This window comes from Vipera berus, assembly GCF_964194415.1.
Source record: "Vipera berus genome assembly, chromosome: 4".
Taxonomy (NCBI): Eukaryota; Metazoa; Chordata; class Lepidosauria; order Squamata; family Viperidae; genus Vipera; species Vipera berus.
Genome location: NC_138206.1, coordinates 51,868,152 through 51,886,500, shown reverse-complemented (window position 1 = coordinate 51,886,500; position 18,349 = coordinate 51,868,152). Strand labels below are relative to the sequence as shown.

The 18,349-nt window shown below is 37.1% G+C and overlaps 1 protein-coding gene across 2 annotated transcripts in view; it reads left to right on the top strand.

The window, feature by feature from the left end:
• GRIK1 (glutamate ionotropic receptor kainate type subunit 1) overlaps positions 1–16,790 on the top strand; it is a 159,448-nt gene extending 142,658 nt beyond the window's left edge. For both annotated transcript variants that reach the window (XM_081326438.1, XM_081326437.1), the window contains 4 exons: positions 535–752; positions 2,768–2,993; positions 8,978–9,228; positions 16,359–16,790. In XM_081326438.1, the coding sequence (XP_081182564.1) occupies positions 535–752; positions 2,768–2,993; positions 8,978–9,228; positions 16,359–16,514 (851 nt within the window). In that variant the 3' untranslated portion in view covers positions 16,515–16,790. The remainder of the gene's footprint in view (positions 1–534; positions 753–2,767; positions 2,994–8,977; positions 9,229–16,358) is intronic.
• The last annotated feature ends 1,559 nt before the right edge of the window (positions 16,791–18,349 follow it).

Below are 18,349 nucleotides of genomic sequence, written 5' to 3'. Positions count from 1 at the left end.
TGTGGATATTTCCTCAGGGGTGGGGTGGGGGAATAGTGCTTTAATAATTAAATAATATGCATTTATCTTGACCTACTTTTCTGACCTTGCTATATCTAATGTTGCCTAATTTTTATATATTTTGAGGAATTCAATAAAGGAAAAGCAATATATCCTTATATTGAAAGTTCTTTCATTTTGATCCTGGTACTATTTATTACACCAATAAAACTTACTACCAGATAAGAATATCCATCATCATAGTTCAGCTGTTTTTCTTCAAAAAACAATTAAGGGACACGTTAATCATTAAGGAAAAGAAAATGGCAGTTCTAATCCAAAGACATCTATTTGTTTGTCATCTAGTCCTGCATTCATCTTATGAAAAGTATTTGCTGAGTCTATCATTACTCTACACATCTAAATGATAGCATCAAATCATTTTTTGTTCTGTATTTGTAATGTAAGATGTTTCTGAAACTAATATTCCATTGCATGATCTTCAAATTCCTTTCCCTCCTATTGTAATACAATTGTTTTGATGGTGTCACACAGGATCAGAGCTGATGCCAAAAGCTCTTTCCACCAGAATAGTAGGAGGAATATGGTGGTTTTTTACCTTAATCATAATATCATCCTACACTGCTAATTTGGCTGCCTTCTTAACGGTTGAGAGGATGGAATCACCTATTGATTCAGCAGATGATTTAGCAAAACAAACTAGGATAGAATATGGAGCTGTTAGAGATGGATCAACCATGACATTTTTCAAGGTAAGATGCTGTGAAAACTTTTTGTCAGTGAATTATTAAGACCCTTTTATACTGTATCATTCATTATATACTGAATAGTACATTTGGATAATGAGAATAAATTACTCAGGTAAGTCAAACCTGGATATACATATTGGATATTTGATTGTTGGATCCTTAAAATTAAAAGTGTTTACTCAAAATTATGTTGCTCAGCCTTCAAAGAAAATTCCAACTTTTTTCTCTTTCCCCTTATAAAGAGGCATGGCCAATATCAGTTTGGGATTTAAGCCGTAGTTTGAAAAAAAAGCCCAACAGAGGTTAAATAAGCTGTTTAAAATATATATACTGTATTAATATGTCACATTTAAATTATATTTAGACAACAGCTCTTTAAGTTCATTATCTCGGTTGATTTTAATATTTCTGAGTTTTCAGAATATTAAATACACTTAGAAATATGCAGTCTCACCAAGAGTTTTCTCTATATTTATATTTCTCAGGGCCTGAACCTAAAATCTGGAAAGTGCATATATTTTGTATTTTTATATTAAGTAGAAAATTCTCTTTCTTACAAGAAAGTCTCACTTAAGAGCTTGTTTCTCATGATCCCATTAACAAATATTGCTAATAAAATGTATAAGCATTTAATATTCTATTTAGTACGGTTTTAGTTTTAGACTGCATTAAATTGGAAATAAGAAAAGATTGTGCTGAACTTTGGAAGACTGCAATCAGCCAGTTCACTGAGATTTGTATATGCAGATAGGGAGAAAAGGCTGGGTAAAATCTTTGGGCAAAGTAGTGTTTTATTTAAACATGGAATTAAATGAGATGGATTGGCTTTCTAAAAAAAACAGATTCAAATCTGAGTAGAGGATTGATTTTCATGGTCATAAAGTTTCTAGTCAAAAACAGATTATTCACAGGCTTCTTCTTTGTGAACTACCGTTGCCATTACCTTGTGTAATTTTTTTAGCACAAGAGATTTGGGGAGCTTGTAAATAGTCTGGCCAGAGATACAGAATCCCATAATAATGAAAAAGGAATCGATAATATGAATGTCTTCAAGTAGATTTTCAGAATTTAACATATCCCTGATAATCCATATTGTGCTTTATTGGGGAAGAGGTTATCTCTCTTTCTCTCTCTCCTGGTTTGCTTCTACTGTATTTACTTATTTATCAGCAATGCTGTTCAGCATAAAGACTCAATTCTTGCTTTTGTTATTTACTTATCACTACTTATTTAACTATCAAAATGTTCACTGTATGTTGTTCTTTGTGTATGTGTGCTTTATATTACCATGTGGTAATATGGTGACAGACATGCTTATTATATATTCTGCCTGTATAAAAGACACAATATTTAAGTTGAAATTAATTTGATTAAATACCACAATAAAAGTTAAAGTACAGTAAATTCTACAGTTAAGTGATAATTTAAAGATACATGTAAATGTTCATCATTCCAGTAGCAATTCTCTGCCTTGGGATCGTTTTTTATTTGTAAAAAGACTTCAGATTGAAATAGCTATTTCTATTAATAAGTGATTTAAAGATAATGTGAACAGATAGGAATATTCCTTCACATGATATGCTGTAGAATGGCACTAGCTTGAAATATACTGTAGGCATCAACATAGGAATGTTGATATCATCCTAGAAGCTTTTCCTATGCATACTTCTCAGTTCACTTTTATTGAATGTTTGAAAATTTGTAGAAAGGAACTTATGTTTTTTCCTGTGCTTGACTAACACACATAGGCCGGTTTCTAGCAATGAAAAAAAGTTTCTCTTTCATTATTCCAAACTCATATTTCAATTTTAATCTTTCTTTCTTTCTTTCTTTCTTTCTTTCTTTCTTTCTTTCTTCCTTCCTTCCTTCCTTCCTTCCTTCCTTCCTTCCTTCCTTCCTTCCTTCCTTTCTTTCTTTCTTTCTTTCTTTCTTTCTTTCTTTCTTTCTTTCTTTCTTTCTTTCTTTCTTTCTTTCTTTCTTTCTTTCTTTCTTTCTTTCTTTCTTTCTTTCTTTCTTAGAAATCCAAAATATCAACCTATGAGAAAATGTGGGCATTTATGAGCAGCAGGCAACTGACGGCTCTGGTGAAGAACAATGATATAGGCATCCAACGGGTGCTCACTACTGATTATGCTCTGCTGATGGAATCAACCAGTATAGAATACGTCACTCAGAGAAATTGTAATCTCACCCAGATTGGGGGACTCATTGATTCAAAAGGTTATGGCGTAGGAACTCCCATTGGTAAGAAATGTGATACATATAATAATTGGAAGGTAATTGATGGTAAGCACTTTGGAATGCTTCATAATATAAAATGTATTCTATTTAACATGGTGTCAACAAGAGTTTTGTGGGTTAAGAAGCAGGAAAAATTATATTATGTCCTATAAATAAATGCAGATAGGTCACACACAGTATTATGCTACCCCCTGATGTTTAATCAATTTAATACTAAGAGTTTAAAGCATCATCACTGCTGCTAATTTTAATCCTGATTCTTTAAAATCTTTAAAATATATTTCATAAAACGGACAACATGCAATAAAAAAAGAAAAAAGAAAAAGAGGAAAAAATATTTAAAGAAATGAGTTTGATCTTCATCACAAGTACAAAAAAATTTAGTGATTCTTTAACACACACACCCCACCTACCCAACAAGGCAGGGCTTTTTTTCTCATAGAACGCTCATAACGGAGTTCCGGCACCTTTTTTGGATGGAACCTTGTAGGGTAGGCAAGGCGGGTTGTATGACATGTGTGAGTTCCGGCACCTTTTTCTTTTACAAAAAAAGCACTGCAACAAGGTCACTTGCAAATATCTTTTCTTCCTATAATTTTTATACTAATATTCTTTATTAACCTTTATAATAACTTTTATACTTTTATAACCTTTATAATTTCAAATTAAATTAGACTAGACTAGACTAGAATATTTTTTATTGGCCAAGTATGATTGGACACACAAGGAATTTGTCTCCAGTGCATAAGCTCTTAGTGTACATACAAACAACAAAATAATAAAATCATAAGATGCTAATAGGAAAAGGTAATAGAAAAGACGAAAAAGATAATAGTAATACAACCATACTACAAGGGTAAATATCATTAGACATAAGACAGTGCTGTGGTAATTAGGTGTTCAGCAGAGTGATGGTACGAGGCAAAAAAAAACCTGTCGCTATGTCTAATTGTTTTGACATGCAAGTGCCCTATAGCAGCATCCAGAGGGGAGGAATTGAAACAGTTTATATCCAGGATGTCAGGGGTCTGTAGATATTTTTTCAGCCCTCTTTCTGGTTCGTGCAGTATACAGGTCCTCAGTGGAAGGCAGGCTGGTTGCAAGTGTTTTTCCTGCAGTACTAACTATCCGTTGAAGTCTGTACCTGTCCTGTAGCTGTACCAAACCAGACAGTTATAGAAATATAGATGACTGATTCAGTAATATCCATACACATCAACATTTCAATCATGATGTCAGCAAAAAGTCCTTAAAGAGTTCCCAGAGTTTTACAAAAACATATTTTATTTTAACTTTGGTCAAACAAACCAAGTTTGTACTCCCGTCCTTTGCTTCTAACAAGCTTGATATTTAATTTATTTGTTGTTCTATGATTTGAACTCTCTTCCATTTTTTTCCCATTTCAAAGACTTCTTCGAGGCTTTAGGAAAGCTTTTTTGTAAATCCACCAAGGAAACACTGTCCAGACAGATAATGACTTTTGGCTTATCATTTATATTTCCACTTTAACTGCCATCTCTGTGCTATAATCCAGGGCTTTTGAACCTTTTTACCCATTGTACCACTTTTAGGACAAGGCAATATCCAAGTACCATCAGTCGCCCAGCAAGGTGTCAAAAACATGACCAAAAAAAAAGAAAGGAAAAAATGATAAAGTACAGGTAGTCCTCGACTGACAACAATTTGTTTAGTGACTGTTTGAAGTTTCAACGGCACTGAAAAAGTGACTTATGACCATTTTTCACACTTATGACTGTTGCAGCATCCCCAAGGTCATGTGATTTACATTCGGATGCTTGGCAACTGATTCATACTTGTGACGTTCTGTGTCCCAGGGTCATGTGATCAAATTTTTCAAGCAAAGTCAATGTCTGGAGGGGGGAGTGGCCAGCTCATCACTCAGGTTGCAGGGTGCCTGTGGGGGGGGAAATCTGTGGGTCTCTGTTGGAGGGGGGTGGGAGTTGGTTGGGTGCCTTCCTTCCCTCCCTCTCTCCCATTGTCCCTACATTTCTTCTTTCCTTCCTTTCTTCCTTCCCTGGGAATTGCAGCCGGGGATTTCTCTCTCTCTCACACACACACACACACAAACACAAACACTCTCCCTGGCTTGCCTCCGCATCTGGGATTTCCTTCCTCTTGAGGAAACCCGCAAGATTTCCTGCTTGCAAAAGGGTGATCACTTCTGCCTCTCTTGAAAGACAGGCATTTCTCTAGCAGAACAAAGCAAAGAGGCAAAGACGCCTGCGCTCCACCGGATGCAGCCTCCCAGGCACACAGGGTTGATGCAGCAAAGCCGGTGCCAAAGCCTATCCACACATTCAAGGCACCCCAGGTAAACATAGAACTCCAATGACAGAAAGGGAGGTGGGCCCCCAATGCTCTCCCCCCCAAGATGAAGGGAAGTGGCGTGCCTGACAAGGAGACCAAAGTGGGGCGGGGGCAGGAGGAAGGTTGATGTAAAGTTCACCTACAGGCAGGCAGAGCTGAGACTGGCTTGCACCGAGAGCTGCCACCAGCCTCTCGCCTTCCTGGCTGACAGGCGGGCTGTTTAGGCAGTCCAGCCTGCTGCAGCCTTCCCAGGACCCCGGCCACAGGGAACTGTGTCTCATGCCCCTGCTTTCCTGAACATGGCATGCCAGGGGCAGACATGCACACCATCCCGGGTGAGGCCCACTCTCTTTGGGGCCCTGCCAGCCGGCTGGCAGAAACACTTCCCCTGCAACCCCCCCCCTCCACTCCCTCTGGGAAGATCGGTGGTCCCACCTCACCATGGTTGCTCCTTCAGCCCTGGGGAGTGTCCTCCAGGAGGAAATAAAGTCACACCCATGCACCATCCTTGCTGCATCGACTCCGTGTTCCTGGGAGGCTGCATCCAGGGTCACTGATCAGCTGGCAACTCTGTATGGCTGAGCCTGACCTCTGCCAATGGGCTCCAGTCCACAGAGAGCTCCTCGTGGGTCGACGGCTTCCTGACGGTGGCCCCAGCTGGTGAGGAGGCTGGGAAGGAGGTAGCAGCCCAGTGCTGGGGTTCCCCCACTCCTTTGTGTGTTGGGCCCACGGGGCTCAACACAACAATTGCTGCCGCCTTCCCCACAAACAAGTGATCTGGGAAGGAGCGGAGCGGGTGGTGGGGAGGAAGGTGACGCTGCATACCACCAGCCAGGTGCTCACGTACCACCAGTGGTACATGTACCACGGGTTGAAAAGCACTGCTATAATCCATATTTTTTAAATTTTCCAATATTTCAACAACTTCTTATATCCTAACATTTTTGCATTTATTTTAGTTCTTGATCCCATAAATCTTCTAGAACATTCTCTTTCACATTTATCATTTCTTATTTAACATCTTTTGGAAATAAACTTTTAGGCCTCAAGAACCAAGAGGGACATATGGAATCACTTCTCAGCAGTTTCCTTTATTACTTCTCACCTGTAAACAGAAATTTTGCCAACTAAACCAACTACTTGTATCACTATATATATACACTATGAATTGCTGGGGAGTAGCCTTCTTAACTTTCTTTCTCTCAAACTACATAACCTTAGTTGCATCTTTCTTCTCTAAAATGCAGCCCCTCCCTCCTGTGAATCCAGACTACATTCCACCACATCAATTATCCATAGAAGCAGACAATATTGCTGACATTGGAGCTGCTAGTTTCTGTCCCCCTACTTCAAATATCTCCTGGAATATTTCAAATGTCATATCATTTTTGGTCATTTTTGTCCCAATGCTGACCAAAAACAAAAGTCAAGACTCTCTTTTCTTTTGTGCCTAAATACTTAGTCTCCTCTAGTGTCCAAAATATAAAATCATAAAATCTCAAATTTGCCTTTATCTCAAATTTCTGTTTTTACTTAAGATAGACTAAATAATTTAGTTCCCACAAAGGTACTATTTATTATATAATTATAATTGGAAATAATTATTTCCAAAATCTTTTAGCAAAAATCCTAAAATTCCAAATTCATCTGATTGCTTAATTTGTTTATAACTTTCTCAAATTAGTCTAACTCAGCTTTTTTGCCATTTAATTCAAATACTTATAATTTTTCTTTTGTTCTAGATGATGGTAAATTCATCAGAAATGTCATTTTAAAGATCTCCATTAGCCTTAAAATAGCTAAACAGGTAATTTCCAAAAGTAATTAGTAAGTGAGGTTAGCAGACTCAGAGTCCTTAAAAAGGCTCTCTTGTGTTTGAGAGCATGATTTTCTCCTTTGTTCCCAGTGCTCAAACCCACAGAAAATTTTTGTCCTGCAGTTGCCTTGTGAGGAACAGCCATCCAGAGTACCAGTGAATGATCTCCCATCCTCTCCTTAACCAGAGAGGTACTATGGAATGGTCTTTTTTACGGGTATTTTGGTCAAGACTATGAGGTTGTGTCTGCTTATTCAAAGATGTACAGTACTACTTCACCATTCTTCAGCCATAGTCAAATCCTCCAATAGGGAAAATTTGATGTCCTTGCTTTGAATCTGCAGTGTGCTGCAGCTGCTAAAAAAGCCAACATAGTGCTAGGCTGCATTAACAGAGGGATAGAATTAAGTTCATGTGAAGTGTTAATACCGCTTTACAATGCCTTGGTAAGGCCACACTTGGAATACTGTATCCAGTTTTAGTCATCACAATGTAAAAAAGGTGTTGAGACTCTAGAAAGAGTACAGAGAAGAGCACCAAAATGATTAGGGGACTGGAGGATAAACATATAAAGATCAGTTGCTGAAATTGGGTATGTCTTGTTTAATGAAGAGAAGGATGAGGGGTGACATGATAGCAGTGTTCCAATATCTCAGGGGTTGCCACAAAGAAGAGGGAGTCAAGCTATTCTCCAAAGCACCTGAAGGCAAGATAAGAAGCAATGGATGGAAATTAATCAAGGAGAGGAGCAACCTTGAACTAAGGAGAAATTTCCTGACAGTTAGAATAATTAATCAGTGGAACAACCTGCCTCCAGAAGTTGTGAATGCTCCAACAGTGGAAGTTTTTAAGAAGAGACTGGACAACCATTTGTCTGAAATGATAGAGGGTTTCCTGCCTGAATAGGGAGTTGGACTAGAAGACCTCAAATATCCCTTCCAACTCTATTATTGTTATTGTTATTAAATCTATTTTTAGGGGAGTCTAATACAATCTAAATATATATTTTTATTAATCAGTTTTAATCTCAAATCCATCAATACCATTTAAATTTTCTTAAGAACTTGAAACCATTTACAGGGCATTAGTGAAGATTCCAATTCTGTGGTCCGTGTTTGATCTATTATGGTACTATCCACTTTAAAAATATCCTCAAACTTTTAATAAAGATATGTTGAGAATTTAACTCCTGTCATGAATCTCAGGAGCCTTTGAAATGGCCAAAACATGTGGCCCAAACTGAGCTATTAAAACTTGCTTAACCTGGGAATAATGGCACTGTTGTGAACTACAAAAGACCAAATTCAAATCTTTAAAGTAATAATTACACAGTAATTGATTTAAAGTCACCAACCCAGATTTTGTCAATATATGCATAATCTGTTTGTGAGAAAGCATTTTTTTAACCTGTCTCTGTAGAAAAAAAATAATTAAAATTGTTTCAGTAAGATTCTTAGATAAAGATCTAAACATCTAACTCTGGCACTCCTATGTTTTACTTCTGCATAAAGTACATTTGTAACTGGATTACAAATCTGGTTGGTAAATAAAGCAATTGTTATAAGATATCAATAAGACTTTCACTATTCCAAAGGGAAGCAATTTAATATTATTACTACTACCGTACTTATCGAATACTGTAACCCTGAAAAATTTACTGCTTGCAGCCCAGAATCAGTGTTGAGTTGGGTGAATTTATAATCTAAATTAAAAAGAAAAAAACAAACCAAATAAATGTGTGGGGGGGGCGGGGAAGATAGCCTCTGTGTGACTCTGTTTTTCACTATGGTCTTATATAGCCTGCCACATTCAATTTTGTTTTACTCCTTCTCTTTTCCTTCAGGCTCTCCTTACAGAGACAAAATCACCATTGCCATTCTCCAGTTACAAGAGGAAGGAAAGTTGCACATGATGAAGGAAAAGTGGTGGCGAGGCAATGGCTGCCCAGAGGAGGACAGTAAAGAAGCTAGTGCCCTCGGAGTGGAAAACATTGGGGGCATTTTCATAGTACTTGCAGCAGGACTAGTTCTTTCTGTGTTTGTAGCTATTGGAGAATTTTTTTACAAATCAAGGAAAAATAGTGACATTGAACAGGTAAGACCAGCTGAGTTCAGTCTGGGAGATACCTTCACATAAAAGAATGGGATCCAGCCAAGCACACAAACCCACTTCTACCTTATTATTGAGTTCCAGAAAAGCTGCCTTCTGTTGATTTGGCCTAAAGCATTTTGTCCTAAGAAGATAAGTGAAATGAGTAATGATTAACCACTCGTGTCTTTTTATGAGCCACTCTGCCCAACAGCAGGCTTTTCCCAATGATAGGATCAGCCCTATACAATAGGTTCCTGCTGGTGCTATGAGCACTTCTATAAGGCTATAACTGTCAGCAAAGTCGACGTGTCATTGCATCATCATCATCATTATTATAACAATAGTGTTAATCTCGATAAGACCTTTCTGCCTAGCGCAGTGAAACAAATCCAGAGTTCATGCTTTTTTATCTGCAGGAGCATACTAGATAGTAATTAAGGGTCAGCTGAAAAGAAGTTATAGAATTTCAAGAGTCAAAGTGAGGATATGACTGCGGCATTTTTCAGCCTCCACTGCTTAAATATTTTGGCATTATCTGTGTGAGGCAGAGAAAAGGAATGGAACTGTGGTATTTCTACAAAGGATTCCAAGCCTTTCTGTTTAACAGATGACCTTGCTAAGTAAAAAAGGACACAAGCATCATCTTTACCAATAAACCCCAAACTACTCTTTGTGCAAGCAAAAGTATAATTTAAATAGTTGACACATAGGAATGATGCTCCCAATGAGCAATTTCCTCCAACATTGGAGTTGCAACTTAAGTTGGAAGAGAGACATATCAGGAGACTGATCTGAAGATGTACAGTCTTCACTTGTTGTCCAAGTGATTGATGCTAGGAGGGTGAAGGATGCAAAGAATGAAGCCTCAACATCTTTGTTCATTGGAATGGTGGAATGGAAAAATAAATATTTATGTGAGAGGGAATGCAGGGAGTATATAATATATATAATTTAATAAATAAATAAATAATATAAAGGGTACTATGATCTATGATAATATGGGTCCCAATGTGCACATTTGCATGAAGATGAATTAATGAGTGCGGCCCCCAATCATATAACAACCATGTTTGGCCAAACCATGCTAGAAAATATCATAATTTACAGCAGGGTACATGTCTCTGCAGTATCTCTTTGAAATCACTAAATCCCATTTGGCTCTTTTTATTATTTTCGAGGTGGAGAAGTTAAGGGGCAAACTGTTTGCAAAGGCTTAAATATCCCTTAATCCTCCTCTTCCCCACCTCCAGGAAAAGGCATTCTGTTCCTGCCTTTTTGAGGATCTGACCTTCAACATGCAAAGCCTGGGGTCGCCCTCAAAATTTTCCATATAAGTGCTTGTTATCATTGCAGTGATCTCTTATTTTTATGCCTACATATTGGGGTTGGTTTGAATCTGCTACAGACTTGTATGAGATACAAGAATGTTACCCTCTTAATAGTCTGGAGCAGACAGAAATCAACATTAAAACAAAATTGATTAAAATATTGTGTACATGTATCCCTGAGAAAATGGGTTGATTCTTGCCAGACAATAAAATAATAAAAAAGTAAAAATTCAAATTCTTTTCTTCAATGAAATTTTAATAAAAGATATGAGAAATATGAAGGTAGTTGCTATACAAGTTGGTAAAGTTTAATAGATTGACACATTTAATATAATACAGTAAAATCTGCATATGTACCCTAGAGAATTTCTATATTATTACATATGTTTCACAAATTTCATTTTCCATAAGTATATTGTCTTATAAGTTTTGATATTTCTGTTTAAAATTTTGTTACATTGGTTAATATTATTTTTTCTTTTTCTTCCATCTTTTCCTTTCTGCATGCAACAAGGCCTTTTGTTTCTTTTATGGACAACAGTGTAAACAAACTCACCCATCCAACTCCACTTCTGGAACTACCTTGTCTACAGAGTTAGACTGTGGCAAATTAATTCGGGAACAACAAGGGATTCGAACGCAACCCTCAATTCATACTGTATAGTTACCATAAAGGAAAGGTGTGTTTAGCTAAGAGCAAATTCTGTCGACAACATACATTAAGGGGAGAAAACTCTGAGATCAAAATAACCTATTTCTTCATGTACCCAAGGATTTTTGGGTTGTACTTCCAATAGAAGCCTAGCAGGTGAAATAGGGTAGGAAGAAGAGATAAAACAGTTAATCCTTCAGCCTGTTTGAGAAAATCTAGGTAAATGTCTTACATGCTCCATACTGTAGTAGAACATTATGTATATAGTATGACAATATAATATGACAATTTCCAGAATAACAGGGCAGTGGTGTTTGCAGGATAGGGATAAGGGAAACAATTATAAAAAGAAATAAATACAACAGTTGGGGCAATGTGATCAAAATCCCATCACTCTGTGCACTGATAAAATTATTAAAAGCGGTGGGGCTTTGATTGTGCTGCAGCAACCATCGTCCTGTACTTCTGTACAGATACGGTAGTTGGGTCTTGCATGGAAATGCCAAATAGTTCCTCAAATGGAAAAATCTGTACAGAACAAGTGTAAGTGAGCGTGGATAGCCTGAAACTCTCTGAATTTTAAAAAGCCAATAGAGATCAGATAGAATCCTCATCTGTAATGCAATGCATGGGCACAGGTTCACCTTATCATTTATTTAACCATGTGGAGAGAAATACCAATCTTGTTCCATTGCTCCAGTGGGAATGCTCATGCCTGCTGGCCTTGCAGGACTTTATTTATTTATTTATTTATTTAATTAAATTTTTATACCGCCCTATTCCCGAAGGACTCAGGGCGGTTTACAGGGCAGCATAAAATACAATATAAAAATAGTATAAAATTAAAATAGATTAAATTACTTAAGCCCAACAATTAAAACAATATTAAAAGCCAAAACCCCTTCAATCCAGGCCTGATAGATCAAAAAAACCAGGTTTTACCGGTGGAACTTCAGACCGCAGATGGGGGCGGTCTGAAGTTCCACCGGTAAATCATTCCAAAGGGCAGGCGCGCCCACAGAGTTACAGTTACAGAGTTACAGTTATGTATCTTGCTGCTTGCATCCCGTGTTTCCGTTGGGATCAGTCACTGCTGTGGATTATTTTTGTATGATTCATCTTTTTTCAAAGTTGAATAATTTGCCTTCATTTTTACTTTCCAGGTGGAATTAATTAAAATCATACTTTTCCTTTGGAGTAAATGTAACAATGAGGTGTTAAAACAATATAGCTTTATCTTTACCAATAAATTAATGAGTTGGTTTTTTTTATTTTCCAAGCAAGAGCCTGGAAAAGCCTGTTAACATTGCAGCCTGTTAATGGTCCCAGGGATACATGCAGTAATGGGGAGGAGGAAGAATCATAGCTATCTGATCCAATATATTGCACTGATTATAAGACAAGGAATAACTAAAACAGACTAGATGAGCCAAGAATTAATCCTATATCTAAAACATTCTACAGAGAATCTTATAACCTACTTTATTTTTATACTGTAATCCATTCTTTTGTTCTGCTTCAGTTCATTTTGTCAAAAAGCTATTGTTTCTACACTTGTGATAAGGCCTTGCAAACACATTTTAAGATATACACACACACCCTCCCTAAAATCTAGCCGAGGAAACTATTTTATTGGATCCGGCTTCAATGTGTAAGATCTTTAACAGGACGCCAGAGTGCATCGATAACTTGGTGCTGCCTACAGTTTTCCCTTCTCTGAGCCAGGAGCTCAGCACTTAGAAATTTATGTTCAAAAATCCAAAATCACAGCTGTTGGGAATGTAGGTTTATGATGGTACAACTAGTGATTGAGTATGTTGTGGCCAATGTAAATGGATTCCTTTTGTCTATAATGTTGTTCTCAAACTGGGTGGTTAGCAAAAGAACAAAGAACAGGAAGAACAAAAGAAAAGAAAAACATAAAAAGAACAAAATTTAAAAAAAAAATCTAAGAAAAAAGACTTTTCTGGATAGGTTAACATTAAATCAAACTGAATCCCAACAGATAGATTGTATCTACAATAGCATTTTGCCCAGCTTCTTCATGTTTTAGTACAGGGGTGTCAAACTCAATTTCACTGAGGGCCGCATCAGCATTGCGGTTGCCCTCAAGGGGCCGGGTGGGTATGGCCAGGGTGGGCGTGGCCTACTGGGTGGGTGTGGCTAGAGTGCGTATGGCCTACTGGGTGGGCGTGGCCAGCTCTACATTGTTCGCATCAAGGGTGCCTCTGGGGCCCTGGGAAGGAGTGGGACAGATCTGAGGGTCTCTGGCAGAAGGAGGGTCTCTGGACCAGGGCCAAGACAGTGGGGGCCGTTCCCTCACTGTTTCCAGGATGGCTTCTCGGGCCACATGAAACCACTTCGCGGGCCGTATCCGGCCCCCGGGCCTTGTGTCTGTTTTAGTAGGACTTTGTTTTAAACGAGGAACTCCCATTTTTCACAGTGAGGATTATAGCAGAAACGGCAGCACTGTGTGAGATTGTGTTGTGGTGGATAGTCTGGAAATCTTCGGCTCACTCACCTTCTAACTCCCAATACCATAGTCTCGTGGCAGGAAATGAGGACAAGTGGATTGTATGAAAGTACACAATATATCTTTAAAATTTATTTTTAAAGTGGAAAGGGATTTATCTTGTGGTACAAAATGATGGGGGTAGAGCAGATGTCCTCATGGTTTCGTGACATGATTAGTTGTCAATTGTTGGGGAAGCACAGTACATTTGCAAATAAGTAAACATGCCCATTTCAGCAGCATTGTAAATAGGATGCTTAACTTTTAAAATGAACTCAACTTTTGCTTGCTTATCATTGTGAATTTATGTGATAGCAAGCGCCAAACATTCATTCAGGGTCATTTTAGGTAAAAAAAAACCACAACTGCTCAGGTATAAAATTGTTTAGATCCTCCTCTTTGTGTGAATTTGAATGTAATAACTTAAGGTAATTCAGGTTATAATTAAGTCCTTTGATTTGTTAATATGTTTGTTAATATATGAAATAACATTCAAAAATGTTATTGTTGATTTCTATTGTTTTAGTCTTCAGATTCAGTCATTTAATTATTTTTTATTCTAAAAAAAAAATACCTTGTATTTAGCTCTGGGAAGTCGGGGGGGGAGGGGGGGAGGGGGGAGAGGTGGGGGGGGAGGGTGAAGGGAGGGGGAGGGGGGGTTTTTTAAAGAAAAATTGTATGTTAAAACTTTTCAATAAAAAAAAAATTATTTTTTATTCTCTGTGTGCCCTTTCTCCTTTTATCTATGTTTTTATCTTGAGGTGTTAAATTATGCTTGATTTTACAATGAGTTTCTGTACTGGTTTCATGCTTATCTTAACTATTCTAAATACAACCATTATTCAAGTAAATGAAGATGTATCGTTAAGTCATAATCTTTTATATTTTTAAAATATTTTCTATAAATAAAAATATGGGTGAAGAATGACCTTTTGCATATTTTATATGTATAACATGAATCTGACCATTAGATCATTGAACTCATTTATTGCATATTTCTGTATTCTACAGCAGCCTTCCCAACTTTTGTATCTTCAGATGTGTCAGACCACAATTTTCATTTCCCAAGAAAGCACAGCTGTTAGAACATTCTAGGCAGCCTAGGTGTTTTTTTCCTTTATTGTTCTTTTCTTGTTGTTTTCATTCCCCTGATGTGAATATTTTGAAAGTCCTATATTTTTACCTTATTATGTGTTAAGAATATTGTCTTACTATGCGATGGTAACAGATTTCTGGTCTTTACATTATTTGATAATGTTCTTGGGAGGATGACCTTATCAAAAACAATAAGGACTTTTTAAAAAAAATAATCCATGGAGGTTTCTACTTTCACAAACATTGACTTCTACACAGAACTTATAATGGGAACATGGAAAAAAGCCTTGCTACTCTGACAAGCAGCAATTCTCCAGAGTGTTTTTTTATCCTATTTTCAGTTGCTAGGAGTTGAATTTGGGATTATTGCTTGCAAAGCATGTTGAGTGCTACACAGTAAAGGTGTTTTCTTGAAGATAAATATGAGAATTGTCTATTCATACATATATATGTCTATTCATACATATACATATATGTATATGTATACATGTACGTATACTGTACCTGTCTACTTGCTGCCATAGGCTGTAAAGATGCTTTTTTTTTACTCCAGTCCTCAAAAACAGTCATACTGGAGGTTTTTTTGGAACAACAAAACTCATTTTCAATAAAACAGATGGAAGAGAGGAAAAACAAATTCCCTATTGGCAATGAACAATCTTGTCACTATATATATCATGACATATTGTGACATTTTTTGCCTTTGTGGAGCTGGGGTGGGCGTAGCCTGCACGTGACACATCTGGCCCACAGGCTGCCAATTTGACATCCCTGCACTAATTGATCAGGACTCTGATCTTTAAAAAGTGGTGTGGAAAACTAAGGCCTACAGTTTAAAGACTATCTCTATAGTTAATATATGGTTTTAATTGTTTACAACTATTCATCTTGTTAAGATACAGCTGTATCTCAAAATTTCTCTTTAAAATGAGCAGTGCAACTTGAAACCGACTCCTAATTTGTTTATCAAAGAAACAAGAATCTGGCCTGCATTGTATTTTGTAGAATGATACAGATTTAAAGCAAAACGTTCTTTCCACACTGCTGTAATACTGTTGCTTTGGTCTTAAGTACTCTTGATATACTTAATTTTCTTTTGTTTTTCTAATGGTTGTACTGCTATTTTTTATTTATTTATATTGGTTTTATTTATTTTTTACTATACATTCTGAGATCTGTTAGGATGGAAAATAATTTAGCTATACTGAAAATCATAGCTAAGTCAAGAGCTATTGAAGCCTGAAGAACGAACTGCCTATATTTTCTGGTCCAAAAGTTAGTAATATATAATCAATCTGTAACAATAAAGATGATAATCAAATAGTGATCAAGGAATCAGAGTTTTCTGCAACCCACCAAAATAATGATTTGTATTTAAGAGGAGGTTCTTTTATTGATAACAGTGAACAAATTAATCAGCATTAGATCCATAATTACTTCCACAAGATATGACTGTCACATTTACAGCTAGGTTTAAATTCTAATAAATACACTGTGGAAATCTGTTGTTAACTTCAATAAATTTTTCTCTCCTATCTTTTATCAGTGTCTTTCCTTTAATGCCATAATGGAGGAACTTGGAATTTCACTCAAACATCAGAAGAAATTAAAGAAAAGATCAAGAACTAAAGGGCGTACATCTTTCACAAATATCCTTACTTGTCATCAGAGACGGACTCTTAGAAAAGAAACCATGGCTTGAATAAATGCAATTTTCCCTGTAAGAGATATCACAATAAAAGGCAAAAACAAACCTTGATGCCCACTTGTGAAAAGACAACTATTTTAATTTACAGTCTGATTTTCTTCTTTTTACTCCAGAGAAAATAAAAAAACAAATTCAGTCTTCCCATATGACTCATAGACTACTAATCACCCCAAAGCATTTCATTTTTACTTTTGGAATAATATCACCTATTTTGCATCCCTTTGCTGTTCATTATTCTTTGCTGTATGTGGTTTATAAATAAATAAAAAGATTTTTGGGGACTGGAGTATCAATGTCTTCATTTCAGAAATCATAAATATTTATCATATAAATACATGAAACTTTCTTCACATATATGTGTGTCTATATACCCACCTATCCCCATTAGCAATCATTTTTAATACGTTCTAATGGTATCTTAAATTAGATTAGTTCAGTGATTCCAAGACTTGTTTTATTATTATGGTTGGTTCCTCAGACACCCAGTTGTCTAGAGTTGATTTAGCATTTTTATTCACCGATTGTGAGCTTCTCAGGGCCGGGATAGGCTTTAATTATTGTTGCATTATTTATATTTTAGGACTTCCCATCCCAGCAGTCTCTGGAGTTTACAAAAATAGTAAAAAATAGTTAAAAACACAAAACAGAAAACCCAGACTAAGACAACCATAACTATACAACAGGAACTCCACAAACCCCAGGCTTTGGCCGAGAGCCAGGTCTTACAAGCTTTCCAGAATCCCAAGACAGAGGTTGTGGTCTGTATGTCTGGGGGGGATGCTGTCCCAGAAAGTGGGGATCACAACGGAGATGATACATTTCCCCAGTCCCACAAGATGACAACATTTAATAGGTGCCTGTCCTGGACATAAATGGAATCTCAGGTACCAGGTTTTATGTCATGGATAATACTAATAATAATCCCAGCAACTCTGGGTGGTTTACAAGTATCTGTAATCCTTGAATTGTGCCTGGAAACTGAATGGCAACTAATTCAGCTTCCATAGCATCAGTGACACATGAACATAAGCAAAAGTGCCATTACTTCTCACACTGCTGCATTTTGAACCAGCTGTAGCCTCTTGATGGTCTCCAAGGCCAGGCCCATATTGAGTGCAATGCAATAATCAAATAATACCCATGTAGAAAGCATAATCAAATCTGTGAGGTAATCAAGGCCTAAGTAACTATCTAAGAGGCCTTCCACTTGAGGAAAAAGTGTAATTGGTGCACAAGATAAACCTGTGCAGAGGGTCTCCCAGTCACAGCTGCCACCTGCTCTTCAAGCAGTAGCTGCAAATCCAAGAGGTCCATAAGGTGTGGTTTCATGTAGATCTTAAAAGAAGTGATGAGAATATTGAGCCCTGAGACATTCCACAAGTGTAGGGATGTCAGTTCAATTCTACACCTGTCAACACTGACTGACAGCAGCCACTTAGAAAGGTGGTGAATGGCAGCAATAGAATACCTCACATTCTCAACCTCTGCAGCTAGTCCAGAAGACAGTTATAGTCAATGGTACCCAAAACTGGTAAGAGGTCAAGGAACTCAAAGATGGATGCACCATTCTCTACAGCAAAGGTTATAAGCAAGCATGACTAACAGTCTCTGTACTATAGTCTAACATGAAATTCAGCTGAATACATCCAGATAATCTATTTCCTCCAAGATCCTCTACAATTGCTACCTAATCACTTTCCCTATAACCTTCCACACAAATTGTTGATAATTGTTCAGCATGGAGGGTCAGTTCCACCCCCTAAATCACAGGTGTCAAACTTGCCACGTCATGTGACATGTCATGACATGTCGCGACTTTTTTTTTCATT